The following is a 26,119-nucleotide window of genomic DNA, read 5'->3' as shown; positions in this document are numbered from 1 at the left end:
TACAGTGTACTCACATACATAAAATAAATAAATAAATTTAAAAACGAAAGGCCCAGCAAACAGCCCAGCTCTTGCCTCTGACCTTTTATTTGCACCCCCAAAGTCCCACCCCAGCCAACTATGTTGCTGCCACTGTGAGGGAGGGTCTTCTGAGGGAGGGTCTTCCCTGTGAATACTTACCAGCTGTGATCTCAGACCAGACTCATGGGCTTGTCTCTTAGATCACTTGTGATCCTATTACACTGACTAACAAGATTAACCACGAAGTGGACAAAAAAAAAATTGTCTTGGATGTTGGGCACCAATGAACCAGAAGATGAAAGGTTCAGGCCATCAACCTCAAGAAAACATTCTGGCCCCTGGTAAGCCTGGGGTAAGGTCCATCTGTCCTGGAACAGGGGATCAGTGCCAGTGTCTTTGCCCTATTCCAAGCGATGTAGGGAGGGGGTCATCAAGCACTGTGCTTTGCCTTGAAGGCTCCCTTTGGTGCCTCTCAGCAGGTTACCCAACCCGGCAAGTGGGAGTGACTACCCTGGATCTTCTACGTGAAAGCAGCCCTCATTCCCACATGCTTCCAGCAGTAACTTTAGCAGGGCAGGAAGAGGGCTAAAGGAATTCCAGGAGAATAGGAAAGAGATTGAGATAGAAAAAAATATTGGTTGAAATACCTATATTTTTCAGACTTGAAGAAAGGCATTAATTAACCAATTCGAACAGCCCAGTTAACCTTTAGAATCCCAGCAGCCACATGGTAGCTTACAACCATCTATAATGGGATCTGATGCTCTCTTCTGGTAAATAAATCTAAAGGGAAGGAAGGATCAGTAGTATTTACTGTTCTGGCAGTGGACCTAGAATCCAGTACTTATGTGGCAGTCATAACTTCATATCCTCTGGCCTCCTAGGACACCTACATGTGTGTGATGTACACAAACTCATGCAGGTACAAAACATACACATGAATAAAAAATTAAAAGTAATAGTAATAATTAACAATGAGAGAGCTGAAGACATGGCTTATTGGTTAAAAGTAACCACATGGTGGCTCACAACCATCATGTGATCTGATGCTCTCTTCTGACCTGCAGGTGTACATGCAGATAGAACACTCATAAAATAAATAAATCTTCTAAAAAATTAATAATAGGGGTTGGGGATTTAGCTCAGTGGTAGAGTGCTTGCCTAGCAAGTGCATGGCCCTGGGTTTGGTCCTCAGCTCCAAAAATAAATAAATAAATAAATAAATAAATAAATAAAAATAAATAAATAAAAGAATCAGTGCAGAGCCCTGCCTGGTGTTACAAGCCAGCTCTCCCAATACTTGGGAAGATTTTAAAATCAAGAGCTGTCAGGGTAACCTACAGGTTAAAATAAATAAACGCATTCATCTGGGGGTGGTAGAAAACTTGTCTAGCATGCTCGGGCACTGGGTTTAAACTTCAGCAAGGCACGGACTTGGTGTAGTGACCCATGCTTGGAATGCCAGCACATTGGAGGTGGAGGAGAATCAGTTTATCTACATGATGAGTTCGAGGACAGCTTAGGCTACAAGGAATCCTGTCCGAACAGCAACAATCGTAACAACAGATGCTGGAGATCTGGCTCCATGCTTAAGGGCACGTGCTGCACTGAGTCTGGATCCCAGCACCCAGCGATGGGCCAGGGAAGGACTGTAACACCAGCCATACCGAGAATAGAGAACACAGGAGGGTTGACGACCTGCTCACTGCCAGCTTCCGAAAGGAACGAGAGCTCAAGGTTCTGGGAGATACTCTACCCCAGAGAATAAGGTGAAAGTGATGGAGAAGGACGACCAGTGACGACTTCTTATTTCTTCTTCTTCTTCTTCTTCTTCTTCTTCTTCTTCTTCTTCTTCTTCTTCTTCTTCTTCTTCTTCTTCTTCTTCTTCTTCTTCACAAGAAACTCCAGTATTTCTTTTTTATTATTCAGACACACCAGAAGACGGCATCAGATCCCATTACAGATGGTTGTGAGCCACCATGTGGTTGCTGGGAATTGAACTCAGGACCTCTGGAAGAGCAGTCAGTGCTCTTAACCACTGAGCCATCTCTCCAGCGCAACCAATGACTTCTTCTTTGTGCAGAGACATACACACTCATACATATGTGCCTACATCACACACACACACACACACACACACACACACACACACACTCATATACACACATATATTAGACACATATACACATGTGCATATATTACACATATACATGTGCATATATCACGCACATATACATGTGTATACATCATATATGCACACTCATAAACATACATATCACACATATACACATGTGAATACACTACATATACACATTCATACACGTGAACACATCACATACAGGCTCATACACATGTACCTATGCCACACACACTTATATATGCTCATACACACATATATTACACACATATACAACACTATACACAGTCATACACATGCACATATATATCACACATGCATACTCATACACACATGTATAGATCACACACATATATACATATGAATAGACTACACATACTCTTTTTTTTTTTTTTTTTTTTTTTTTGGTTCTTTTTTTCGGAGCTGGGGACCGAACCCAGGGCCTTGCGCTTCCTAGGCAAGCGCTCTACCACTGAGCTAAATCCCCAACCCCACGACGACACATACTCTTACACACATGTCACATACATATACATGTGCATCTGCTACACGTACATACATCACATACACACTCATACACACGTGCATACACTACACGTACACTCTATGAATAAATTAAATAGAAAAGCAGCTGAGTGTGTGGCAATGCCTTTTTTCCCTTTATTTCTTTATTATGTTTTGTTTTTGTTTGTTTGTTTGTTTTTGCCAAGCTTTGACTTTTACTAATTAAAAAAGTTGCACATTTATTTTGCTTTCTGACTCTGTGCTTGTGCCTTCAACACTTTCACAGCGATTTTCTGCTCCTCAGTAAGGAAAGCCCGCTTGATATGTCATGGACACATGGTACACATAGGACCACCATAGGCCCTGACGTGCTTCTTTGCCTTAGAAAATCTCATAAGGACTTTAGGTCTCACAGCACGACTTCACAGTGTGCCTGGGCATCCGCCACATTCGGATTTAGGTGCTTTCCCACCCTTCTTGGTGTAAAGGTAAACAATCCTGTTGCCAGGGGTTTCAGACAGCCTAGTTTTGTTAGAGGCTGTATTGGAGGAAAGCCTACGACGGTATGTCAAACACTGGACCGTCCTCAGTGCCTCTAAGCACCGTCCCCGGAAGAGAGCTTTTTTTTCCTAACACAGGGTTTCTCGAGGTAGCTCTGGCTGTCCTGGAACTCGCTCTGTACACCAGGCTGGGCTCAAAATTAGAGATCCGCCTGCCTCTGCCTCTTGGGTGTTGGGATTAAAGGAGTGTGCTGTTAGCAGGGCAGTGGCCAGGCAAGCCTTTAACTGCAGCACTCTGGAGGCAGAGGCACCTGGTCTACGGAGCGAATTCCAAGACGGCCAGGGCTACACAGAGAAACCCCGTCTTGAAAAAACCAAACCAACCAACCAAACAAACAAAAACCAACCCCCCCCCAAAAAAAAAAACACCCAAAAACAAACAAAAAACCAGAGCGCTGCACCATTGTCAGGTTAGTGGCAGTACTCTTTTTTTTTTAGGATTTTTTTAAAAATTTACTTTATGTTTGAGTCCTCTATTTGAATGTACACCTGCATGCCATAAGAGGGCATCAGATCCCATTGTAGAATAGTCGTGAGCCACCTTGTGGTTGTTGGGAATTGAACGCAGAAAGAGCAGCCAGGGCTCTTAACCAGCCCTGGCAATGCTTTTAATCTTGGTATTTATTTATTTTTTTTTCTTTTTAAAGATTTATTTATTGCATGTACGTGAGTATACTGTTACTGTCTCCAGACAGCACTGGATCTCATTACAGATGGTTGTGAGCCACCATGTGGTTGCTGGGATTTGAACTCAGGACCCCTGGTAAAGCAGTCAGTGCTCCTAACCACTGAGCCATCTCTCCAGCCCTAATCCTGGTATTTAAATAGAACTCTGAGGGGTTGGGGATTTAGCTCAGTGGAAGAGCACTTACCTAGCAAGCACAAGGCCCTGGGTTCGGTCCTCAGCTCCGGAAAAAAATAAAATAAAATAAAAAATAGAACTCTGTGAGTTCAAGACCAGCCTGGTTTACATAGCTAGTTCTGGGCCAACTACACCATTAGAACCTATCTGAAAAAAGAAAAAAAAAAGAAGAAAGGAAGGAAGAAGGAAGGAAGAAAAAGACATACATGAGAATAAACAGCTGGGATACATGAGGCTCTGTCTTACAACAACGGAAACAAAAAAAGAAACAAAATAAAAAACTAACTAAATAAATATAGCTAGGGGTTGGGGATTTAGCTCAGTGGTACAGCGCTTGCCTAGCAAGCACAAGGCCCTGGGTTTGGTCCCCAGCTCCGAAAAAAAGAAAATAAATAAATAAATAAATAAATAAATATACCTAAATCCCTATCAATAACACTGAAATATTAACGGTCTAAGTACTAAAATTAAAGGCAGAGAGAGAGGCAAGGGTAGTGTAAGCCAGAGGCTGAAGCAAGAAGAGAGTTTGAACCCAGGAGTTGGAGTCAACCTAAGCACTAGAGAGAGGCCTCATCTCTCCTCCCTGTTCTCCACCCCCTCCCCACAGGGCTGGAATTAAATTTAAAGTCTTAAAGTCAAATTCCTGTCCAGGTAGGTCTTGAACCTGCAATTCTCCCTCAGCCATAGTTATAGCCTTGGCTGACTATAACAGAACTTTTTCTTTAATTTCATTTAATTAGTCCATGTTGTATGGGCATTTTCCCTGTGTATGTTTTCCCTGGGCACCGCCTGTGTGCCTGGCACCTGATGAGCTCAGAGGAGGTTGTTATATCCCCTAGGTCTGGAGTTAGAAATGGTTGTGAGCTACTGTGTGGGTTCTGGGAATCAAAGCATGGGCCTCTGAAGACCAGCCAGGTCTCTTAAGACCTGGACCACCTCCCTAGTCTTAGCAGGGTATTTTTTTCAAGTTCACACAGATTGTGAGAGTCTATTTCATGAAATAATAAAATAAATGTTAAATGAATACATAATTTGAGTCTTGTCTGGGAGAGCATTCCTCTCACCCCAGCACTAAGGACACGGGAGGCACGAAGGCCATGAGTTCCAAGTCAGCCTCTCCTACATATGGATAGCAGGTACAGCAACAAGGATTACACCTTTGTCATAAAGGCAAACAAAACAATTCCCAGCTCCCACCTGTGGTACACAGGTGAGGCTGGAGAGATGGCTGAGGGGTTAAGAGGGCAGTGCTGCTCTTCCAGAGGATCTGCTTTTGGTTTCTGGCACCCATCCTGGACAGCTCACAACTGTTTAATGTAAATCGTTTTTCTTTGGGGGTGGGTTGAGAAAGAATTCCTCAGAGAACTTGCCTCTACCTGCTGACCACCCTGCTAGCAAATTAAAAAATTTTCTTTAATCTAGAGAGAGATGTTTAAACAAAATTTTAAAAATTCCAATAAATAAATAAGTTAAAAATTAAAGATGTAGTAACAGTTGGCTCAGTGGTTAGGAGCACTGTCTGCTCTTCCAGAGGTCCTGAGTTCAATTCCCAGCAACCACATGGTGGCTCACAACCATCTATAATGAGAGCTGATGCCCTCTTCTGGCCTGCAGGCATACATGCAGGCAGAACACTGTATACATAATAAATAAATAAATAAATAAATAAATAAATAAATAAATAAATAAATAAATAAATAAATAAATAAGATGTAGTAACAGAACTGTATAGTCCAACTGTCAAACCTAGTTAGAGCCAATTGGTATTTGCGATGGTTACTCCTCTATAAAGTAGATAATAATATTTGACTGTGTGTGGGGTGTGTGTGTGTGTGTGTGTGTGTGTGTGTGTGTGTGTGTATAAATTATTCCTTTATTAATGTTTTTCCTTGCAGTGCTGGGGTTGGTCGAGCCCAAGTATGGGGTCACGTTCTCTCTATGGAACGCATGACAGTCAAGCGCTCCGTCCCTGAGCCGCACCCTGATTTTAACGGGGATTAGTGTTAGAAGGCCCCACTAGCTCCAGGGGACAAGGTGAGGGGGCCCCAGTGGGCCCCTTGGGGTGGAGGCAGGGCGGGGCGGATTGATGCGTGGCACCGCCCACTGCCCTCTGCGCGCTGCGTGCAGCTCCGGGCTAGCCCGCACCATGGGTTGCTTGTTCGATCGCGCCGCGCTGCGGGCGCTGTTGTGCGGGCCACGCTTTCAGTGCCTGCTGGTGCGCCCCAGTTCCGGTGAGTCCTGTGCCGGTGGGGAACTGGGCGGATGGCGGCTGCTCGGCCTTTGTTTGCGCACGTGTGGCAGCCAAAGGCTTGGTCTCGTCCCGGAGGACTGTGCAAGTACAACCCTCAGCAGCCAAGGGCCAGGGCTTTCAGCAAAAACTAGAGCCTGAGCTGGGAGAGTAGCAGACGCGTGACTCCTAAAGCTATGGGGTCACGTTCTCCCCATGGAACGGTTGTTGCCAGGGTATTGAAACCTGAGCCAGAGCAGGCCTAAGACAACCCCCGCCATTTCCTGGGGTCTCGGCCCTTGCTATCCATTTATGGAACGCTTTCTGAGAGCCAGATAACCGGTGTTCCTTTCATGAACCTTGGAAATTGAATAGTCTCAACAAGGTACAGACCAGCAGGAATCAGCGTTCTGGGGCTACCCTGAGTCTCCTGTCACTTGGGGAACTTGCAAGTTCGGGAGACGCCCCTCCTTTTCAGCCTGTTGAGTCTAGTGGGCATCCATTGTGACCTTAGGATAGAGCCTGATCCCTCCTCTCTTAACTTGGTGTTTCTCCTAACTTGGTACATTTTGTGAGACAACCAGGGGCTAGGACTGTTGGAAGTAGCATTCGATCTTGGAGAAGACCCTTAATGCCCTGGCCGAAGCAGGAGCTTGACAACTGCAGACTCCCTTAAGTGTTCTCCCCAGGGCCAGCCTCGGAGCTAAGTTCCTTTCCTACCTTGTGAATCATCCTCTCTCCTTGTCCTCAATTCCTTGGTCCCCAGCACTCAGCCCGCCTAGACATCGTACACTAATACTCCTTGGTTTCTTTTCTTTCTTTCTTTTTTTTTTTTTTTAAATTATTTATTTTATTTATATGAGTACACCGTAGCTGTCTTCAGACACACCAGAAGAGGGTATCAGATATCATTACAGATGGTTGTGAGCCACCATGTGGTTGCTGGGAATTGAACTCAGGACCTCTGGAAGAGCAGACAGTGCTCCTACCGCTGAGCCATCTCTCCAGCCCCTACTCCTTGGTTTCAATGCTGTTTCTCCACACCCAAAGGATAAGTCCCTGTGGGCAGGCCTGGGGCTCAACTAGTACCTGGGGTCATGTGAGGCACGACACGGGGGTGGGATTGGGGGGTGGGGGGATCACCAGGCCTCTCTGGCCCCTGAGTTATCTGAGCCTTTTCAGGGAGACCATCTTCACCTTGGGCAGCTTCTGCTACTGTGTCGTAGCAGGCACTTTCCAGTCCTGTGATGTCTGAGCTCTGTCAGGGATCTAGGTGGGGGAGACCTGAAAATACAGAGCATCCTCACCCCCGACTTGTCCTTTTCTACAGGAGGGCCCCCCTGGCCCCAAGAGCGGACCCTGGTTGCTGTGAAGCCAGATGGGGTACAGAGGAGGCTAGTGGGGACTGTGATACACCGCTTTGAGAGGCGGGGCTTCAAGCTGGTGGGGATGAAGATGTTGCAGGTATCCATCTCTTAGGACTGGCTGCCTTTGCAAGGGTTGGGAGGTAACCTTTGTGGGAGCTAGATTATGTAGTTGTGTCTGAAAGGTGCCCCCAAACTCAGGACACCAATTGGGGTTTTATTCTCCAAGGGTTGCTCTCACCCCTCTTTCCACACAGGCACCAGAGAGCATCCTTGCTGAGCACTACCGGGACCTACAGAGGAAGCCATTCTACCCAGCCCTCATCAGCTACATGAGCTCTGGGCCAGTGGTGGCCATGGTACAGCAGGACAGGGGCAATGGAACGGGGTTTGGGGTGTCCTCCCCCAAGCAAAGGAAAGGGCTTGGATTGAGCTCAGAGCACCTGGGATCCCCAGCTTCTCATGCAGGAACCTCTGTATCTGTGATGCAGGTCTGGGAAGGCCACAATGTGGTCCACATCTCAAGGGCCATGATAGGACACACGGACTCAACAGAGGCAGCCCCTGGGACAATCAGGGGCGACTTCAGTGTTCACATCAGCAGGTATGGAGACCCTGACACCTTTAGTCTCCCCATATAGGGTAAAGAAGGCCAGTATTAGTCAGGTGGTAGTAACACAAGCCTTCAATACCAGCACTCAGGAGGCAGGATCTCTGTGAGTTTGAGGACAGACTGATCACACAGGGAGTTCCAGGACAGCCAGGGAAACCCTGTGGCAAGAAAGAAAGAAAGAAAGAAAGAAAGAAAGAAAGAAAGAAAGAAAGAAAGAAAGAAAGAAAGAAAGAAAGAAAGAGGGGGAAGAGAGAGAAAGAGAGAAAGAAAGGAAGGAAGGAAGGAAAGAAGAAAGGAAGAAAGAAAGATCCTTGAGAAGTTGGTATCTTGCTAGGGTGAAAGAAAAGACAATTTTTTTTTTCCCAGATATGTTCTCAGGTAGGCCAGACTAGCTCTGAGCGTATTGTGTAGTCCAGGTTGTCTTGAACTCCTTATCCTCTTGCCTCTACTGCCTGAGTGTTGAGCTTACAGTAGGCTTCCATGCCTGACTAAAACCACTTTTTCCTGGCTCTTTAGTATTCTGTTTTGGTCGCCAACCATGAGGGTCATCTCCGATACCTGTTAGGGAGAGGCAGCTCTCAGAAGTTGCTCTATAGGCTGGCCTCTGAGCTTGGAAGAAACTAAGGCCAGGAGAGATGGAAATGTCCAGCCCCTGTTGCTTCCCACCCTGTTTCCTTCCTCCTCCGTTTGCTTTTTGTTTTTGTTTTTGTTGTTTCGTTTTGTTTTTCAGATAGGATCTCATGTTTTGTTTTGTTTTTCAGATAGGATCTCGTGTACCCTAGGCTGTTCTCAAACTAATTATATTGCTGAGCATAGCCATAAATATGTACTTCCCCTGCCCCTGCCTCTGCCTCCCAAGTACTGGATTATGGCGCTGGAGAGCAAAATCAAGGCTCTATGCGTGCTAGGCAAGCAAGCACTCTATCAACTGAGCTTCATCTCTAGCTCCGGTCTCCCTTTTATTTATTTATTTTTATTTCATTTTTAATTGTGCGTGCATATGCCTGTAGTGCCTGTGGGAGCCAGAAGAGGGCGCTAGATGCCCCGGAGTCGGCGTTACAGGTCGTTGTGAGCCACAGTATTTGGGTGCGGGGAACCAAGGGTCAGGTTCTCTGCAGGAGCAGGATGTGCTCTTAGCTGCTGTGCCATCTGTCAGCCCCTCTCTTCCTTTCTAAGACAGGGTCTCCCTCTGTAATCCTGACTGGCCATGAACTAAAGGCAATCCTGCAATCAATCTCTGCTTCTTCAGCGCTGCGTTATATATAGGCGTGTAGCACCGTAACCAGCTCCAGAACATCTCTCTTCCATACAGTCACCTTGATCCCCTGACAGAGGGCAGCAGGCTAGAGGCAAGTTATCCCTGAGGCACGGACCTCACCATTCCCATCTCTCGTAGGAATGTCATTCATGCTAGCGATTCCGTGGACGGGGCCCAGAGGGAGATCGAGCTATGGTTTCAGAGCAGCGAACTATTGAACTGGGCAGACGGTGGTCACCACAGCAGCTGCTACCCTGCCTGAGAGTTTGCACTGCCTTCTGCACTTGAGGGTCTGCCCATCAACCACCAACTACCTCTGGCAACAAGAACTCAAGCCCACATGTTTCCCATGTCCCCAAACCATTCCCTGCTCCCCTTCTGTCCAACGCCAGCCCAGGGGAGTCTAAGCCTCAACTTTATGTGCCTTTTTGTATCCTAAGCCAGCACAAATATTGGACCTTATCCTGTGCACAAAAGTGCCCGGCAACCTTTGGGGCATTGCCAAAGGTGACCTCGCCTGCCTCAAAGGAGAGACATTAAAATTTTATGCTTAAAATGGAAATGGTCTACTTACTCTTTCTGCTGTCTCAGCTTTGTGTGACCTTTCCCCACCCTCTGGTAGGGCACCAATTACAGAGCAGAGTAACAGTTCCCACCATTCCCAGTTGGCGAACCCATGAGTTCATTGGAATGGTTTATGGGAACGTGGATGGAAGCATGAGTGACCTCGGAACAGCTGAATCACGGAAAGGTTCCCCCCACCCAGTGACAACGAGCCTGGTGGAATCCTGCTTTCAGTTAACCTACCTCTTACATACCCTGGCATCCCTGCCCCCAAACCACTGGGAATAGGGGGCACTAGGTGTGGGGTTAAGACAAATCTGTAATGCTCTGGATTACTACTCCCCCAGTGCCACCCTAGTCCCAGGTACCATGGCATTCTACTTACTTCATTGTCACAACTATAGGTCACCAAGCAATGATGCTCCATGTCCCATAGGAAATTGTTTTAAAGATTTATTTTATGCATGTAAGTACACTGTAGCTGTCCTCAGACACACCAGAAGAGGGCATCAGATCCCATTATAGATAGTTGTGAGTCACCATGTGGTTGCTGGGAGTTAAGCTCAGGGAGAGCAGTCAGTGCTCCTAACCACCAAGCCATCTCTCCAGCCCAGGAAATTGCTTTACTCAAGCACTCTAATGAGTGCTTTTACACATGGTGTAAAAGACCTGAAGCTTAGTGCTTAACTCCCCCAGAAGGAAGATCCCTTGACTTTGGTTAAATATATGAACCAGCAAGAGTCCAGGGCCCATGAAGTTGAGAATCCAAACAGAGTTCTTTGGCTGGTGCTGGTATAGCTCCCTCCCATCTGATTTGTCTGAGAGGGTAGCAACAAAGAACAGATGGGGCCTGAGGCTTCTAGTGAGCCTGCAGTAGGAGCGCACACCAGTCTTTGTGGGTATTGTGTGTCATGTCTCCTGAAGTTGGAACAGTAAAGGCTTACACTCCAAGGGCTACTCTCATCTCTCCCTCAATGCAACCCAGGCACGGGAGAGCATCCTTCCCTCCTGACCATGATGATGACCACTGCCTGATGTCCATCTATTTTCACATTGACACGTGTAAGTCACATCTCACCACTGATTCTGGAGTCACTGATACAGTAGCAGATACATTATGACAGCTTCTGAGATTAATTTGACAAGTCATTTCACTCTTTGACATCTAGGCAATGGAACCCAGTTCTGGGTTCTCAGCACTGGCTTCTGCCTGAGCAGCTTTACTTGAATTTCAGAGCAGTGATCCTTGCCAGCCAGCAAGAGGGTCACTCTGGAATTTCCACCCGGGTTAGCCACGCGAGGGCGCTACTGTGTTTGCAAGCTCCAGATCTTCTGCACTGGGAGGGAGTGTCCAAAATTGTCCGGAGTCCCGACTTCCACGGCTGATACCACGCCACCCAGCCAGCTTGGGTACATGGACTAAGCGGCTGCACCAACACCAACTGGGAAAGGAAACCGAATTCAACTGGCCGGAGCACCCCTCTACCTCTTGCCTCCTCCCAATTCGCAGTCCCAGCAGGCTGCGCGCCACCGAGGGTGGGGCCTGGTTGAGTGGGAAGAGGTGGAAGCTGGGAGTAGAAGGAAGGTGTGTGATAGGAGGGCGCGAAGGGAGTCTGGGGGGCGGAGTGGCGTGGGGGCAGGACTTTGATCCTGGATCTTTCTGGGCGAGCAACCCGCAAAACGTTGTGCATTGCGTTGAAAAGGTGCATCTGGTTCCCGATTCTACTCCCCACCCGCGACCGCACACAGCAAACATGACCCAGCAGCCGCCTGACGTTGAGGAGGATGACTGTCTTTCTGAATACCACCACCTCTTCTGCCCGGACCTTCTCCAGTGAGCTAAAGCAGGGAACTAGGAGCGATCCGGAGTAGGGGCACGGGTCAAAAACGAATCTGCCACTGGATGTGACAGCACAGAGGACAGACGCTCTGTACCCTGTTCCTGGGCAATCATAGAGCTGAAGTTTCTTGGGGTTCTGGAATGAAGGGATGAGGGACTGTGAGAGGAAGCTTGCTCACCTTTGAAAACATGTCTTTCTTGATAACTGACTTCGCAGAAAACTTTAGGCTAAATAGTCTCCTTCACCTCCAAAGTTCTAGGAAGTCTAAAAATAGCCGACTTTAAAGATTGCAGTTTTAGGGTTGGGGATTTGTGTCTAGCAAATCCATTGAGTTTTTTTTCCTCATCAGAACCATATTTTCCTTCACAACGACACTAGGTGGAAGTTCATGGGGTGAAAGGCCTCCATGGCCACTTATCTATTGACCTTTGGTTGACAGTCATCTATCGATCGATCTATCATCTATCTATCTATCTATCTATCTATCTATCTATCTATCTATCTATCTATCTATCGCTTTTCATGATGGGGTTTCTCTGTAAAGCCCTGGCTGTCCTGGAACTCTCTTTGTGGACCAGTCTGGCCTTTAATTCTTGGTCTCCCTACCTCTACCTCTCACATGCTGGAATCCCAGGCACGCTTCCCGCATCAAGCTAAAAGATTGTTTATTAAAGTAGATTCTAGAGACTAGAGAGATGGCTGAGTAAGTTCAGAGCACTTACTGTTCTTGCAGAGGATCCAGGTTCGATCCTCAGTATGCACATGAGGACTCAACTCTCTGTAGACACCTAGGCAAAACACTCATACTGGTAAAACAAATAAATATTTTTAAAAATGACTACATTTTCCTGTTTTCGAAGGGACAAAGTGGCTTTTATCACTGGTGGTGGTTCTGGGATTGGCTTCCGGATCGCCGAGATTTTCATGAGGTACACACTATTCTGGAACCCTCCCTGCTGCCTTACTTCCCTTTGGTTGGATCCTGGTGGGTTTTGGGGAGTAGTTGAATGTTCCCTGGGGGTGGGGGTAGGGAGACAGGACCTTTAGGGTCTCCTAGAAGTGGATGAGACTGTGTGCCCAGCCTCAGAGCAACATAGGTTGATGGGGTTCTGCTATTGTGGGAGAACAGTGTCTCTTGGACACAGGTTCTGTGGCCTCATTGAGAGCTTTGCTACCAAAGCTGGTGGAGGCTCAGGATTAGGCTGAGGTGGAGGTAGAAGAACCCTTCTCCAGTCCTCCTCAGTACTCAGCTTTTTATAACTGGATGCGAGTCCCACACGCCTTGACTTAGGCCCAAGGAGTAGGTTAGGTTATTATTCAGAGCTGGTGGCTCCATGCGATTTCTCCTAGTAGAACAAAGCTCTGTCTCTTCAGAGTCATGAAGATTAGATAAGTTAGTGTAGCTTCTGTGAAAACCTTTGGAACAGGTCACATACACTGTGTCACCAGGAGGCTCCCTCTCTCAAAATGGGCTCCCTGTCCTTCACTCCAGTGCCCCAGGAGGCCCTGCACAAATTTGTACCAGTAGCCCATCACACCCACTCTGTATGTACATGGTATCTGGGGTAGGGTACACCAAGCCAGAGACGCATCAAAGAACCCTAGGAGTGGACAGCCATAGCATCCAGTAGTCTATCTAGGGTTACTCAGCTGTGTCCACCGCCAGCCATGTTTCAGTCTTGATTCCTGGCTCAGGCCAAGAAACTAAGAATCTTGGAGAGTTCCTTCTGCAGTAGTACTTGGTGGGAGCTCCCCAGGGTGTGTCCCTCATACTTTTCTTCTCAGACCTGCCTTCTCGGTTTGCAGGCATGGCTGCCACACTGTCATCGTCAGCAGGAGTCTGCCGAGAGTGTCCGAGGTGAGAAGAAGGCTGTGGGGAAGAGTCCTGAGACCCGGAGGATAGAAGCAAACTAAAATCTGTTTCTTCTTGCATAGAGGAACTCAGTGGAAGCAGACCCTTAGAGATACCCTTGACTTTTTTCTTTAGAAGTTTTGGCTGTCTATTGGGGTCCCGTGGTTATTGGGTCACAGTTTTAGAAGTAATATGGTTCCAGAATGGTTCAGTGGGATCATCAGTATTAAAAGCCATCGTTCCAGCCATCTAGGTCCAGGAGGAATGGCCTGGAGTAAGGAGTGGAGTTTGGGACAGGTGACAGGCTATAGAGAATGCAGGATGTCTAACCAACATCCGCCAGGGGTTTCGCCCCAGAGGTGCCTATTTTCAAGCTAAGTCTCCTTGGCGGGGTACCCCAACAAACTTGGGGTCCTAATATAACCTAGATGAGTCATTCTCATGAATTTCTAAAGGGTATGCTACTCCAGGCTGACGCTGCTTCTCCGGACTAAGGCTGCTATCCAACTCTCTCTCTGCTGTCTTAGGCTGCTAAGAAGTTGGTTGCTGCCACTGGAAAGCGGTGTCTCCCTCTGTCTATGGATGTCCGAGTTCCCCCAGCTGTCATGGCTGCTGTGGACCAAGCGCTGAAAGAATTTGGCAAAATCGACATCCTCATTAACTGTGAGTCAGGTTCAGCGGGGCCGGAGTCTTCTGATCAGTTGGAAGCGCGGTTTGGAAGCTCCAGAACTCTGTTCCAGGGGTAGCAATGTGACAGAAAGCCTAGGTGTTTGTCTTGGCTTGACTGTGGCCTTACAGTTACTCAGGTAACAGCGCCTGTCCTGGCCCAGCCATGACCTTTCCACTTGACAGAGCCACCGTCTAGAGTACAGGACTAGCTTTACTCTTTCCGAGTCATGGGTCAGCAAACCCTAAGCTACCCTGGATGCCCTCTGAACACAGCTAAGTCACATACAGGGTGCTTTTGTGTACTGAAATTCCTACTTTAGAAAAAAAAAAGTTGGCTGAGGGCTGGAGGGAGTCAGTGGTTAAGAACATTGACTGGTCTTTCAGAGGACCCAGGTTCAATTCCCAGCGTTCACATGGCAGCTCACAACTGTCTGAAATGCCAAGATCGGACACCATCACATAGGTAAACATAAATAAACTAAAAAATTAAAAAGCAGGCTGGCCTGGCAGTGGTGGCATAGCCTTTAATCCCAACACTCAGGAGGCAGAAGCAGAAGGATCTCTGTGTTCAAGGCCAGTCTGGTGTACAGAGTGAGTTCCAGGACAGCCAGGGCTACACAAACTATGTCTTGAAAAACAAACAAACAAACAAACAAAAAACAGCAGTAACAACAGAAACGTGGGTGGGCTGGGGAGATGGCTCAGCAGCTTAGAGCTAAGTCATACCCCTGGAACCCACGTGGTGGAAGGAATGAATCTACTACAACCAGGTGTCCTTTGACCTCCACACGTATGCCATGGCACATGCACACCTACACACATCGTACATGTACACAAAGCAAATACATGTTAAAAGTATGGGCCGGCTCCCAGGTATAGTGGCACACGCCTTTAGTCTGAGCACTCACGGCACAGAGGCAGGGGGATCTCTTAGTGTGAGGCCAGCCTGGCCTACATAGTGAGTTCCAAGACAGATAGAATTACATAAGAGACCTGTCTCTAAATAAACAAATAAACCTATAAACCAATGTAATAGATTTAGGAACAGAGCTCAGCACACAGAAAGCCCCGGTTACTCTCATTAGCCCTGAGAAGAGAGTCGATTTCATAGCCTTTCAGAATAATTAAGTAGACAAAACAGAATTCTATATAATCATTTTACTGGATCTGCTACTACTCAAATGTTACTTACATGCTGGATAATTGATAATATGATCATATATCAAGGTTCAGTCTTATGGCCTCCATGGGCACCAGATGGTCACATGTTACACAGGCAGGCTAACACTTAACACAAAGTAAAGAGAACTATATACATATATGTTATTAAAAAGTAGTCAAAAATTTAAAAAAAATGCAGACATCTTGTATGTTAGCCTCTTTGGAATGACAAAGTGCCACAAACTTGGTGACTTCAAAGAAGAGTTGCCATCCCTCAGTTCTAGAGGCCATCACAAGCTGAAATCAGGTGTCATCAGAACTGTGCTGTCTGCAGGCTGCCGACGGGGATCACTCTGTGACTTTACCTCAGCTTTCAGAGTTGTACCACTTCTTAGTGTCCCTTAGCTTGTGGCTGTGTCACCCCAATTTCTGACTTCATCTTCCTGTGGCTCTTCTGTCTTTACATATTCTCTTTCTGTCCTCATGAGCAACACCCCAGATCCCCTTACCTCTTCTTAGAGAAAGAAATCAGTTAGTGTGTACCCTAATTCAGCATGACCTCAACTTGATAGTAAGCATTCTGTTTCCTGTTCTTGTGGGATTTTTTTGTTTGTTTTTTGAGACAGGGATTCTCTGGGTAGCCCTGGATGTCCTGGAACTCACTTGGTAGACCAGGCTGGCCTTGAACTCAGAGAAAATCTGCCTATCTCTGCTTCCTGGGAATAAAGATGTGTGCCATCATGCCTGGTTAAAGGCTCTATATTCAAATAAGGTCACATTCACAAAACAAAACAAAATAACAACAAAATATTAACCAACCAACAAACCAACAGTCTGTCATCCGTCTGACTGACTGTCTGTCTGTCTGTCTATCCCCATATTTTTTTTTTTTTTGGTTCTTTTTTCCAGAGCTAGGGACTGAACCCAGGGCCTTGCGCTTGCTAGGCAAGCGCTCTACCACTGAACTAAATCCCCAACCCCTCCTTTTCATGTTCTTGACAGGGCCTAGCCTGCGAGCGCCTTGTCTTCTCAGAACCACAGTCCACCAGCTTTCCCTTCTGTTCTCTAGGTGCTGCAGGGAACTTTTTATGCCCTGCCAGTGCATTGTCTTTCAATGCCTTTAAGACTGTGGTGGACATTGACACCCTTGGCACCTTCAATGTGTCTCGTGTGCTTTACGAGAAGTTCTTCCGGGTGGGTATCCTCCTGGTGGTGGTGGTGGTGGTGCGGTTTCCTCCTGTTGGCTACCTGCTCATCGCCCTCCCTTATATGTTTCAGGACCATGGAGGAGTGATCGTGAACATTACCGCCACCCTCAGTATGCGGGGGCAGGTGCTGCAGCTCCATGCAGGCGCTGCCAAGGCGGCTGTGGGTATGAGTGCCCTCATGGGCTGCCTCCCTTAACTCTCCCTGGAGGCCGATGATCTCCACATGAACTCGATCCTAGCTGTGGACACTGTGCAGCTCACCCTGGCACTTGGGCTACCCCAGAGCAGAGCAGCCTCAGAATTTCCCCTCCTATATGTATTTCTTTCACGCAGATGCTATGACGCGACACTTGGCTGTGGAGTGGGGTCCCCAGAATATCCGTGTCAACAGCCTGGCTCCTGGTGCCATCAGCGGCACTGAGGGTCTGCGGAGATTAGGTGAGTCTCTCTGGGAGCTTGAGGCATCCATTGAAGCTTCTAGAAGCGTAGCAGGATATAAGCATTCTGTCTCGCTGGGTGGTGGTAGCATGGGCCTTTAATCCCAGCACTTGAGAGGCAGAGGCAGAGGCAGGCAGATCTCGTGAGTTTGAGGCCAGCCTGGTCTATAGAGTGAGTTCCAGGACAGCCAGGGCTACACAGAGAAACCCTGTCTTAAAACAAATACAACAACAACAATCTTCTTATTCAAGTCAAAAAATTATCTTGGGGTTGGGGATTTAGCTCAGTGGTAGAGCGCTTGCCTAGCAAGCGCAAGGCCCTGGGTTCGGTCCCCAGCTCCGAAAAAAAAAATTATCTAAATGTTTAACCTTCTACCCTGTCTAACTTGGCCTACTCTGAGGGTCTTCAGTGTCCAACGGACATCACTTTCCCTCATGTGGGTTCTCAGTCAGTCTGCTGTTGGCCTTGGTAGAGCAACCGCTGTTTCCAGATGCTCTGGGTCAGGGAGAGAACTAGCTGGAGAGAGCAGCAGATGCCAGTGGTGTAGGAGCTCATTGACTTCCTATTGCTTTCCAGGAGGCCCCAAGGCCAGTTCGAAATTTAAGTATCTTTCAAGTCCTATTCCAAGACTCGAAACCAAGACAGAAATCGCCCACAGCGTGCTGTACCTAGCCAGCCCTCTGGCTTCCTATGTCTCAGGGATTGTGTTGGTGGTTGATGGTGGTAGCTGGATGACGCTCCCAAATGACATTGGGCGACTGCTAGAGTTTGAATCCTCCTCTGCTAAGCTGTAGGTAAGGTATTGCTCCCAGTTCTTGGATGTCCCATCTTTTATTCTTTTCTTTTTTCTTTTTTTTTTTTTTTTTTTTTTTTTTGGAGCTGGGGACCGAACCCAGGGCCTTGCGCTTGCTAGGCAAACGCTCTACCACTGAGCTAAATCCCCAACCCCCCCATCTTTTATTCTAAGTGCAGCTATAAACTACCAGCCATGTTTTCATAGGAGCATCCCTCCCCTTGTCCTGGCACAGAGGGGGCCCTGTGCCAGGTGCGCAGACACAGTCTCAAAGAAGGTGAAGAAAGTGAGCTCCTGACACTGGGTTTTCCCCAGTGACCTTATCCTTGTTCCTATTGGAGGAATACAGCCTTGAATTTGCAGTTTTCCTATCTTAGCCTCTAAAGTGTGGAGATTACAGAAGTACATGCTAGGATACAACTCTCTCTCTCTCTCTCTCTCTCTCTCTCTCTCTCTCTCTCTCTCTCTCTCTTTCTTGGACTTATTTCATGTATGTGGGTACACTGTCACTGTCTGAAGACACCAGAAGAGGGCATTGGGTGCCCATCTTTTTAATTTTTTTTTTTTATTTATTATATGTGAGTACACTGTAGCTGTCCTCAGACACACCAGAAGAGGGCATCAGATCTCATTACAGATGGTTGTGAGCCACCATGTGGTTGCTGGGAATTGAACTCAGGACCTCGGGAAGAGCAGTCGGTGCTCTTAACCACTGAGCCATCTCTCCAGCCCTGGGTGCCCATCTTTACAGATGGTTGTGAACCAGATGGTTGCTGGGGATTGAACTCAGGACCTCAAGAAGAGCAGTCAGTGCTTTTAACTGCTGAACTATCTCTCTAGCCCAACTTTTTCTTTTCTTCTCTTCTTTTCTTCTCTCTCTTTTTTCCACCTCCACTTTCTTCTTCTCCTTCTTCTCCTCCTCTTTCTCCTCTTCCTCTTCTTCCTCCTCCTCGTAAGTTCATCAGAGGACAAAGTTTATTCAATGTTGATGAATGATTAATTTTTATTAATTAATTAATTAACTTTACATCCTGATTGAAGCTTCCTCTCCTCCCAGCCCATCCCACTCCCCTCCCCCTCCCTTTCTTCTCAGAGAAGGGGAGTCCTTCCGTGGAGATCTGCCTTCTTCTTTTTTAAAGACAGGACCTCATGTACACTGTGTAGTTGAAGGTGATTTTACAGAAGATCTCTCATGCCAATTTTTGCAGTGTTTGAAGAGCACACCCAAGGCTTCAAGCATGTTAAAGCAACAGAATCAACTGAACTACGTCCTCTACCCCAGGATACCTTTTTTGACACATAAACATTGATTGCGCTTAAGAAAGTTGTACTGAGGAGGCCGTGTTCTTCATGGGGAAGGCTTCCTGTCTCACATAGGTCTATAGTCACACGAGGAATGTTGAATCTGATTGGGAAATCCAAGCCCACCTGCCCTTCCTCCGGGATCAAGCTATTTCCAAGCTCTGCCTCTCCTTTGCCCACATCCTGAGTAGAAATGGCCGGATTGTGAGCCTAGCCTGATACTTGCTTACAGTATCTGAAGAGTTACTATGATTTTACCAGAAAAAAAAATGCACTTTCTTGTAAAAAAAAAATCATCTTTTTTACTGTAAAAATAGCTGAGTTGGAATTTGTAAAAGTTTCTAGAAAGAAAATTTAAAAGATTGCTGACTGATTCTGTCACTGAATTGTGTTTCCTGTCTTTTTTTCCATGTCTCTTCAGCTTGGTTACTTCTTGTGCCCTCCTCCCACCAACTGAGCCCAGTCCTCCCCCTCATACCCTCTTCCCACCAACAGAGACCAGTGCTCCCCACCACATTCCCATATCGAGCCGCCCCAGCAGCACAGCTCCCTGACTTCTTAGCAATGGAATACAGATCAGAGGGAGGTGTGGCACTGCGCCCACCCTGGTGGGAGGGAGCGTTTCCCCCCAGCCCCCAAAACCTTTCAGCCCTCTAGTCACCCGTCATCTTTTTTTTTAAAAAAGATTTTATTCATTTATTATATGTAAGTACACTGTAGCTGTCTTCAGACACACCAGAGGAGGGCATCAGATCTCATTACAGATGGTTGTGAGCCACCATGTGGTTGCTGGGACTTGAACTCAGGACCTCTGGAAGAGCAGTCGGTGCTCTTAACCACTGAGCCATTTCTCCAGCCCATCACCTGTCATCTTTGAACACCCAGCTCAACTTCAAATCCTGAGCATGCTCTGCTGTTTGTGGAGTTTTACTCCAGGCCCTTTTGGCCAGCACAGTATTGAGCTCTTAGCTGCTGGGCCAGCTCAGGGAGGACGCCATTTCAGTTCTCACTCAATGTATAAAGTACAAGCAGTCCTGCTGCCCCATCCACGGGTGTCAGATAAGGGTCTACACTTAGCTGCCAGCTACAGCATGTGGCCACAATGCTGATGCACCCAGAGCACTTGGTGTCCAGCTTTGTCTAGCAACCCTGGATAGTCCAGATGAGGCTTCTTTCTGAGGGGTCTTGACAAGAGGGTGGCTTCCCCTGGAACCTGCGTCTGCTGCCTAATGTTTTAAGACTTGGGTGTGGGGGTTGGGGATTTAGCTCAGTGGCAGAGCGCTTGCCTAGGAAGCGCAAGGCCCTGGGTTCGGTCCCCAGCTCCGAAAAAAAGAACAAAAAAAAAAAAAAAAAAAAAGACTTGGGTGTGTGAAAGACTCAAGGGTACCTCTGCACAACCAGTGCACCTTCCTGGGAGTGGTTATACTGTGCAGACCAATGAGAGCTCATTATTTCTCAGGGTGTTAGTCCTTTGCCCATGCTTGCCGTCACACAGAGCCTTACAGTGGCTTCATTGGAGACTGCCTCCAAGCTTCCTTTGCTCTCTAGAACTGAACGAAACACAGTGTTTCTCCAGAGAATAGGCCCAGGAAGAACAGGATGCACGAAGCCTTGGGCAAGGCCTTGTTGAGCAATGCAGTCCTAGAGAAGCCAAAATCGGTTTGGGGCAGGTACCATGTTTATTTTTGAGTCACTCAGAGAGCTGACCCCCGAGCTTCCATAAAGGCTGTTGTGCAGGCCTACCTCTGCAGGCTGGACAGCTAGGCCTCCAGGTTGCTGCCTCTCCCTGCCAAATACCATTTGCATCTGTCAGTTTGCTTTGCTTTTAGGTTGTACGCACTTCACATACAACCCCACACCCTGGAAGGAGGCACCAGATGCAGGGAAATGGTTGGCCAGCCTAGGGAGGCCACTTACAGAGAGTACTTTGCATTTTGTGATTGGCACCAGTTGCCGTTGACATGTCCTGAAGGCCCGAGTTCGGTGCTATAAAGTCCACCAAGGCAGGATGTTAGGTGTGGCGTGCGGACTCCATGCGATCCTCTTGTTGAAATCACCCAACACTGAGCCAGGTGTGTGGTAGGTCACATCTGTACTCTCAGCACTGGAGAGGCAGAGGCGGGAGGACGGCAGTGAGTTCAAGGCCAACCTAGGTTAGAGACAGTGAGACAGCGCCATTGGCAAAGCACTTTCTAGGCATGGCTTGTGTGGCCTGAGCTTGATCTTCGTAAACCAGGTAAACCTGGAAGAAGGAAACTGACTTTACAAAGTTGTCTTCTGACTTCCACAGGTTCGCTGTGGTACGCACACGCACATACACATAGAGTAACTTAAATATTTTAAATTTTGCTCTATCGGCAGTGTGTGGCAGCGAGATGTCTCACAGGAAATTCTCAGCGCCTAGGCATGGGTCCTTGGGCTTCTTGCCTCAGAAGCGCAGCAGCCGGCATCGTGAGAAAGCGAGGAGCTTCCCTAAGGGTGACCCTTCCAAGCCTGTTCACCTCACAGCCTTTCTAGGGTACAAGGCTGGCATGACCCACATTGTCTGGGAACTTGACTGGCCAGGATCTAAGGTGAACAAGAAAGAAGTTGTGGGTGCTGGAGAGATGGCTCAGTGGTTAAGAGCACTGACTGCTCTTCCGGAGGTCCTGAGTTCAAATCCCAGCAACCACACGGTGGCTCACAACCATCTGTAATGAGATCTGATGCCCTGTGTGTCTGAAGACAGTTATAGTGTACTCATACATAAAATAAATAAATAAATATTTAAAAAAAGAAAGAAGTTGATGAGTGTAAAAGGCGTTTCTATAAGAAGTGGCATCTAGGGCTGGACAGATGGCTCAGCGGTTAAGAGCACCCAACTGCTCTCCCAGAGGTCATGAGTTCAATTCCCAGCAACCACATGGTGGCTCACAACCATCTATAAAGAGATCCAATTCCCTCTTCTGGTGTATCTACAGTGTACTTATATATAATAAATGGATAAATCTTAAAAAAAAAAAGTGGCATCTAAGAAGAAGGCTTTTACCAAATGCTGTAAGAAATGGCGAGGTGACACAGGCAAGAAGCAGCTGGAGAAGGACTTCAACAGCATGAAGGCTGCCAGGTCATCCGCATAATTGCTCACACTCAGATTCGTCTGCTTCCTCTGCGCCAGAGGAAGGCACACCTGATGGAGATCCAGGTGAATGGGGCACTGTGGCTGAGAAGCTAGACTGGGCCAGAGAGGCGGCAGGAGCAGCAGGTCCCTTGAACCAGGTGTTTGGGCAGGGTGAGATGATTGACGTCATGGGCATGACAAAGGGCAAAGGCTACAAAGGGGTGACCAGCCGTTGGCATACAAAGAAGCCACCCCGAAAGACCCACCAAGGTCTGCGCAAAGTTGCCTGTATTGGAGCTTGGCTCCCTGCCCATGTAGCCTTCTCTGTGGCTCGAGCTGGGCAGAAAGGCTACCATCACCAAACAGAAACCAACAAGAAGATTTACAAGATCGGTCAAGGCTACCTCATCAAGGATGGTAAGCTGACCAAGAACAATGCATCTACTGACTACGACCTGTCTGACAGGAGCATCAACCCACTGGGTGGCTTTGTCCATTATGGTGAGGTGACCAATGACTTCCTCATGCTTGAAGGCTGTGTGGTGGGAACCAAGAAGCGAGTGCTTACTCTTCGGAAGTCCTTGCTGGTCCAGACCAAGCGTCGGGCTCTGGAGAAGATTGACCTGAAGTTCATTGACAACACGTCCAAATTCGGACATGGTCACTTCCAGACCATGGAGGGGAAGAAAGCGTTCATGGGACCACTCAAGAAAGATCGCATTGCCAAGGAGGAAGGTGCCTGATGCCAGGAGTACTTCGTGCAGCTGGCGGGGTCTCATCAGTAAAATGTTTCCAGTAAAAAATAAATTTTAAACTTTAAAAGGCATGCATGGAGGGGCTGGAGAGATGGCTCAGTGGTTAAGAGCACTAACTGCTCTTCCAGAGGTCCTGAGTTCAACTCCCAGCAACCACATGGTGGCTCACAACCATCTGTAATGGGATCTGATGCCCTCTTCTGGTGCGTCTGAAGACAGTGACAGTGTGCTCACATACATAGTATAAATTAAAAAAAAAAATGGGGGGGGGGGTTGGGGATTTAGCTCAGTTGTAGAGCGCTTGCCTAGCAAGCGCAAGGCCCTGGGTTCGGTCCCCAGCTCCGAAAAAAAGAAAAGAAAACGAAAAAAAAAAAAGGTGTGTGTGGGTCTGTGTGTTCGCATTGTAAAGATATCTAGCATAAGTGCTGGAAATTGGACTCAGGTCCTCTGCAACAACAACAACAACAACAGTATGTGCTCTTAGCACAGCTACCTCTCTAGCCCTATATGTAGCCGTAGCTGGTCTAGAACTTACAGAGATGTGCCTGCATCTCCCTTCCAAGTGCTGGGATGAAAGGTGTGTGTTTCCATACCCATCTAAGTAGAAAACTGTGGAAAGGACCTGTCCTGCAGCCCCTTAATGAGCTCTCGTCCATCAAGGCAGCCAACTTCAGAAGCAGGCGCTTTAAAGCCAGACCATTTTCTATGCCCAGAGTGGAATCAGTTTCATACCTGTGTGTAGAGGTCCATTTGGCTCAGAGACACTGACAGATCTGTAGGCCTGCAGGCCTAGGACAGCTATGGGGACTTCCTAGTCACAGGCATCCTTAGCAAGTGTCACTTTTCTATTGACAAGGCTTGGAAGACAGACAATAGGGCAAGAAAGCCCAGGTTTCTATGGCCAGGAGGATAGTGGTATTCGATCCAGCATATGCCATCTGGCTCCTGGGCCTGGCTATATCACTCTGTGGAAATATTTTATAACACAATGATGGGTGAAGAACTACATTATCTCCATTCACATCAACAGTCTCTGAAATCCCCTTAGCAACATCATGGTGTGTACCCATAGTAAGGCCAGTGCTTAGGAAATTGAATTGAATTAGGAGGACCATAACTTTGAGGCCAGCTGGTGCTTCATAGTGCAAGAATCAACAATACAACCTCCTTAAAGACAAAAATAAAATTCCAGGAGCATTTTGGGGTCCTAGGGATTGAATCTAGGGACTCATACATGCTAGGCAAACATAGTATCACTGCTTAGCTCAACCCTAACTTTTTTCCATTTTATCATTTTATATGTATATATATGTGTGTGTGTGATTATATATATGTCATTATATTTGTACATGTCATTATATATATATGTATGTATGTATGTATGTATGTATGTATAATGCCTGTGTATATATACATATATTGTGTGCATACCTGATATTCATGGAGGCCAGAAGAAGACACTGGATTCCTGGGACTGGTGAATTATATATAGATGGTTGTCATTACCATGTACACAATGTAGGTGCTGGGCACCAAACCTGTGTCCTTTGCAAGAGCGACAAGTAGTGTATTTACCCACAGAACCATCTCTCTAACCCCAGGACCTATTTTTTACTTTTTATCTTGGGGTAGGGTCTCACTAAATGGTCCAGATGGGCCTTGAACTTATAATTCTCTTACCTCAGCCTCAGTCGAGTTTCTAGGCTTTTATGCCTAGGCCTGGCTGCCAGAAGCATTTCAAATATTGCACAGAGTTAAATGTACATCTGTTCCTGAAATGTTCACCACGAAGACACGATGGTTTGCAGCTATCTGTCTTGGTTCTGTTTTATGCGTTGTTTCAAAGGACGAAGCTTTTTCTGCCTCATTTGTCTTTCTGCCTCAGAGGATATCTTAGGGTTTTACTGCTGTGAGCAGACACCATGACCAAGGCAAGTCTTATAAAGGACAATATTTAATTGGAGCTGGCTTACAGGTTCAAAGGTTCAGTCTATTATCATCAAGCTGGGAACATGGCAACATGTAGGCTGGCATAGTGCAGACAGAGCTGAGAGTCTACATCTTCATCTGAAGGCTGCTAGGGGACGACTGGCTTCCAGTCAGTTAGGATAGGATCTTAAACCCCACACCTACAGTGACACACCTACCCCAACAAGTGCCTATAAATAGTGCCACTCCCTTGGCTAAGCATACTCAAACCATGGCAGAGGATAAGAGTTGAACATCTTCACAGACATCAGAGGCAGAAGCTGAGCATTCTGGAGGGATAAATATTCACTTCTACAGATAGTTTCAGAAAACTTTCTGATCCAGTTCACATAAAAGAGTATCCTCCCTGGGTAGGTGTGAATCACAGGCAAAGCACTTGCTCACTGTCCGTAAGACTTCGGGCGACCCCAGTACCAGATAATTACAGAGCCTTTCTTTTTGGAGGATGTTTGTTGAGAAGAGGTCTTGCAGGGTTGGGGGTTAGCTCGGTGGTAAAGTGCAGGCCTAGCAAGTGCAAGGCCCTGGGTTTGGTTCTCAGCTCTGGGTGGAGGTTGGGGGAGGGAAGGGGTCTTGCAGTGTAGGCCAGGTCTTGAATTCATGATCCTTTTTTCTCAGCCTCTCGTGTCGCAAGATTATAAGATTTTGCTACTATGTATGCTCTAGATCCATAATTAATCAGTTCATTCGTCTTTAAATATATTTATTTGGGGTTGGGGATTTAGCTCAGTGGTAGAGCGCTTGCCTAACAAGCGCAAGGCCCTGGGTTCAGTCCCCAGCTCCGGAAAAAAATATTTATTTTGTATGAATGAGTTTTCATCTACATGTATTTATGTGTCCCTTGTGTCCTTGGAGGTCAGAAGAGTGTGTCAGCTCCCCTGGAGCCAGAAATTATGATGTTTGT

At 47.1% G+C, this 26,119-nt stretch overlaps 2 protein-coding genes and 2 pseudogenes across 7 annotated transcripts; 3 read left to right on the top strand and 1 right to left on the bottom strand.

The window, feature by feature from the left end:
* Positions 1–2,901: 2,901 nt before the first annotated feature.
* Positions 2,902–4,769, bottom strand: LOC103693300 (60S ribosomal protein L34 pseudogene; annotated as a pseudogene).
* A 1,427-nt stretch (positions 4,770–6,196) lies between these two features.
* Positions 6,197–10,108, top strand: Nme4 (NME/NM23 nucleoside diphosphate kinase 4). Of its 2 annotated transcripts, none has more exons than XM_087574277.1 (5): positions 6,197–6,315; positions 6,896–7,775; positions 7,933–8,034; positions 8,167–8,279; positions 9,685–10,108. In XM_087574277.1, exons 2-5 carry the CDS (start codon positions 7,761–7,763, stop codon positions 9,806–9,808), a joined length of 354 nt encoding a protein of 117 aa, XP_087430403.1. In that variant the 5' UTR covers positions 6,197–6,315; positions 6,896–7,760; the 3' UTR covers positions 9,809–10,108.
* Positions 10,109–11,446: 1,338 nt separating this feature from the next.
* Positions 11,447–19,760, top strand: Decr2 (2,4-dienoyl-CoA reductase 2). 5 transcript variants are annotated; one of them, XM_087574167.1, is made up of 10 exons: positions 11,447–11,646; positions 11,814–11,944; positions 12,812–12,880; positions 13,758–13,809; positions 14,331–14,466; positions 16,703–16,827; positions 16,912–17,005; positions 17,175–17,279; positions 17,856–18,073; positions 19,281–19,760. In XM_087574167.1, exons 2-9 carry the CDS (start codon positions 11,865–11,867, stop codon positions 18,071–18,073), a joined length of 879 nt encoding a protein of 292 aa, XP_087430293.1. In that variant the 5' UTR covers positions 11,447–11,646; positions 11,814–11,864; the 3' UTR covers positions 19,281–19,760.
* Positions 19,761–21,749: 1,989 nt separating this feature from the next.
* Rpl3-ps2 (ribosomal protein L3, pseudogene 2) lies at positions 21,750–23,233 on the top strand (annotated as a pseudogene).
* Positions 23,234–26,119: the final 2,886 nt, after the last annotated feature.

Source organism: Rattus norvegicus, chromosome 10 (assembly GCF_021556685.1).
Source record: "Rattus norvegicus strain SHRSP/BbbUtx chromosome 10, alternate assembly SHRSP_T2T, whole genome shotgun sequence".
Taxonomy (NCBI): Eukaryota; Metazoa; Chordata; class Mammalia; order Rodentia; family Muridae; genus Rattus; species Rattus norvegicus.
Note: the sequence above shows the minus strand (reverse complement) of the source record. Positions and strands in the feature narration are given on the sequence as shown.

Coding starts and splice junctions, on each gene's coding strand:
- Nme4 (XM_087574277.1), top strand. Junction 8,035..8,166: donor CTGGGCCAGTGGTGGCCATG/GTACAGCAGGAC, acceptor TCTGTGATGCAG/GTCTGGGAAGGCCACAATGT. Junction 8,280..9,684: donor TTCAGTGTTCACATCAGCAG/GTATGGAGACCC, acceptor CATCTCTCGTAG/GAATGTCATTCATGCTAGCG.
- Decr2 (XM_087574167.1), top strand. CDS start 11,865: ATGACCCAGCAGCCGCCTGACGTTGAGGAGGATGACTGTCTTTCTGAA. Junction 12,881..13,757: donor ATCGCCGAGATTTTCATGAG/GTACACACTATT, acceptor CTCGGTTTGCAG/GCATGGCTGCCACACTGTCA. Junction 17,006..17,174: donor CGCTGCCAAGGCGGCTGTGG/GTATGAGTGCCC, acceptor TCTTTCACGCAG/ATGCTATGACGCGACACTTG.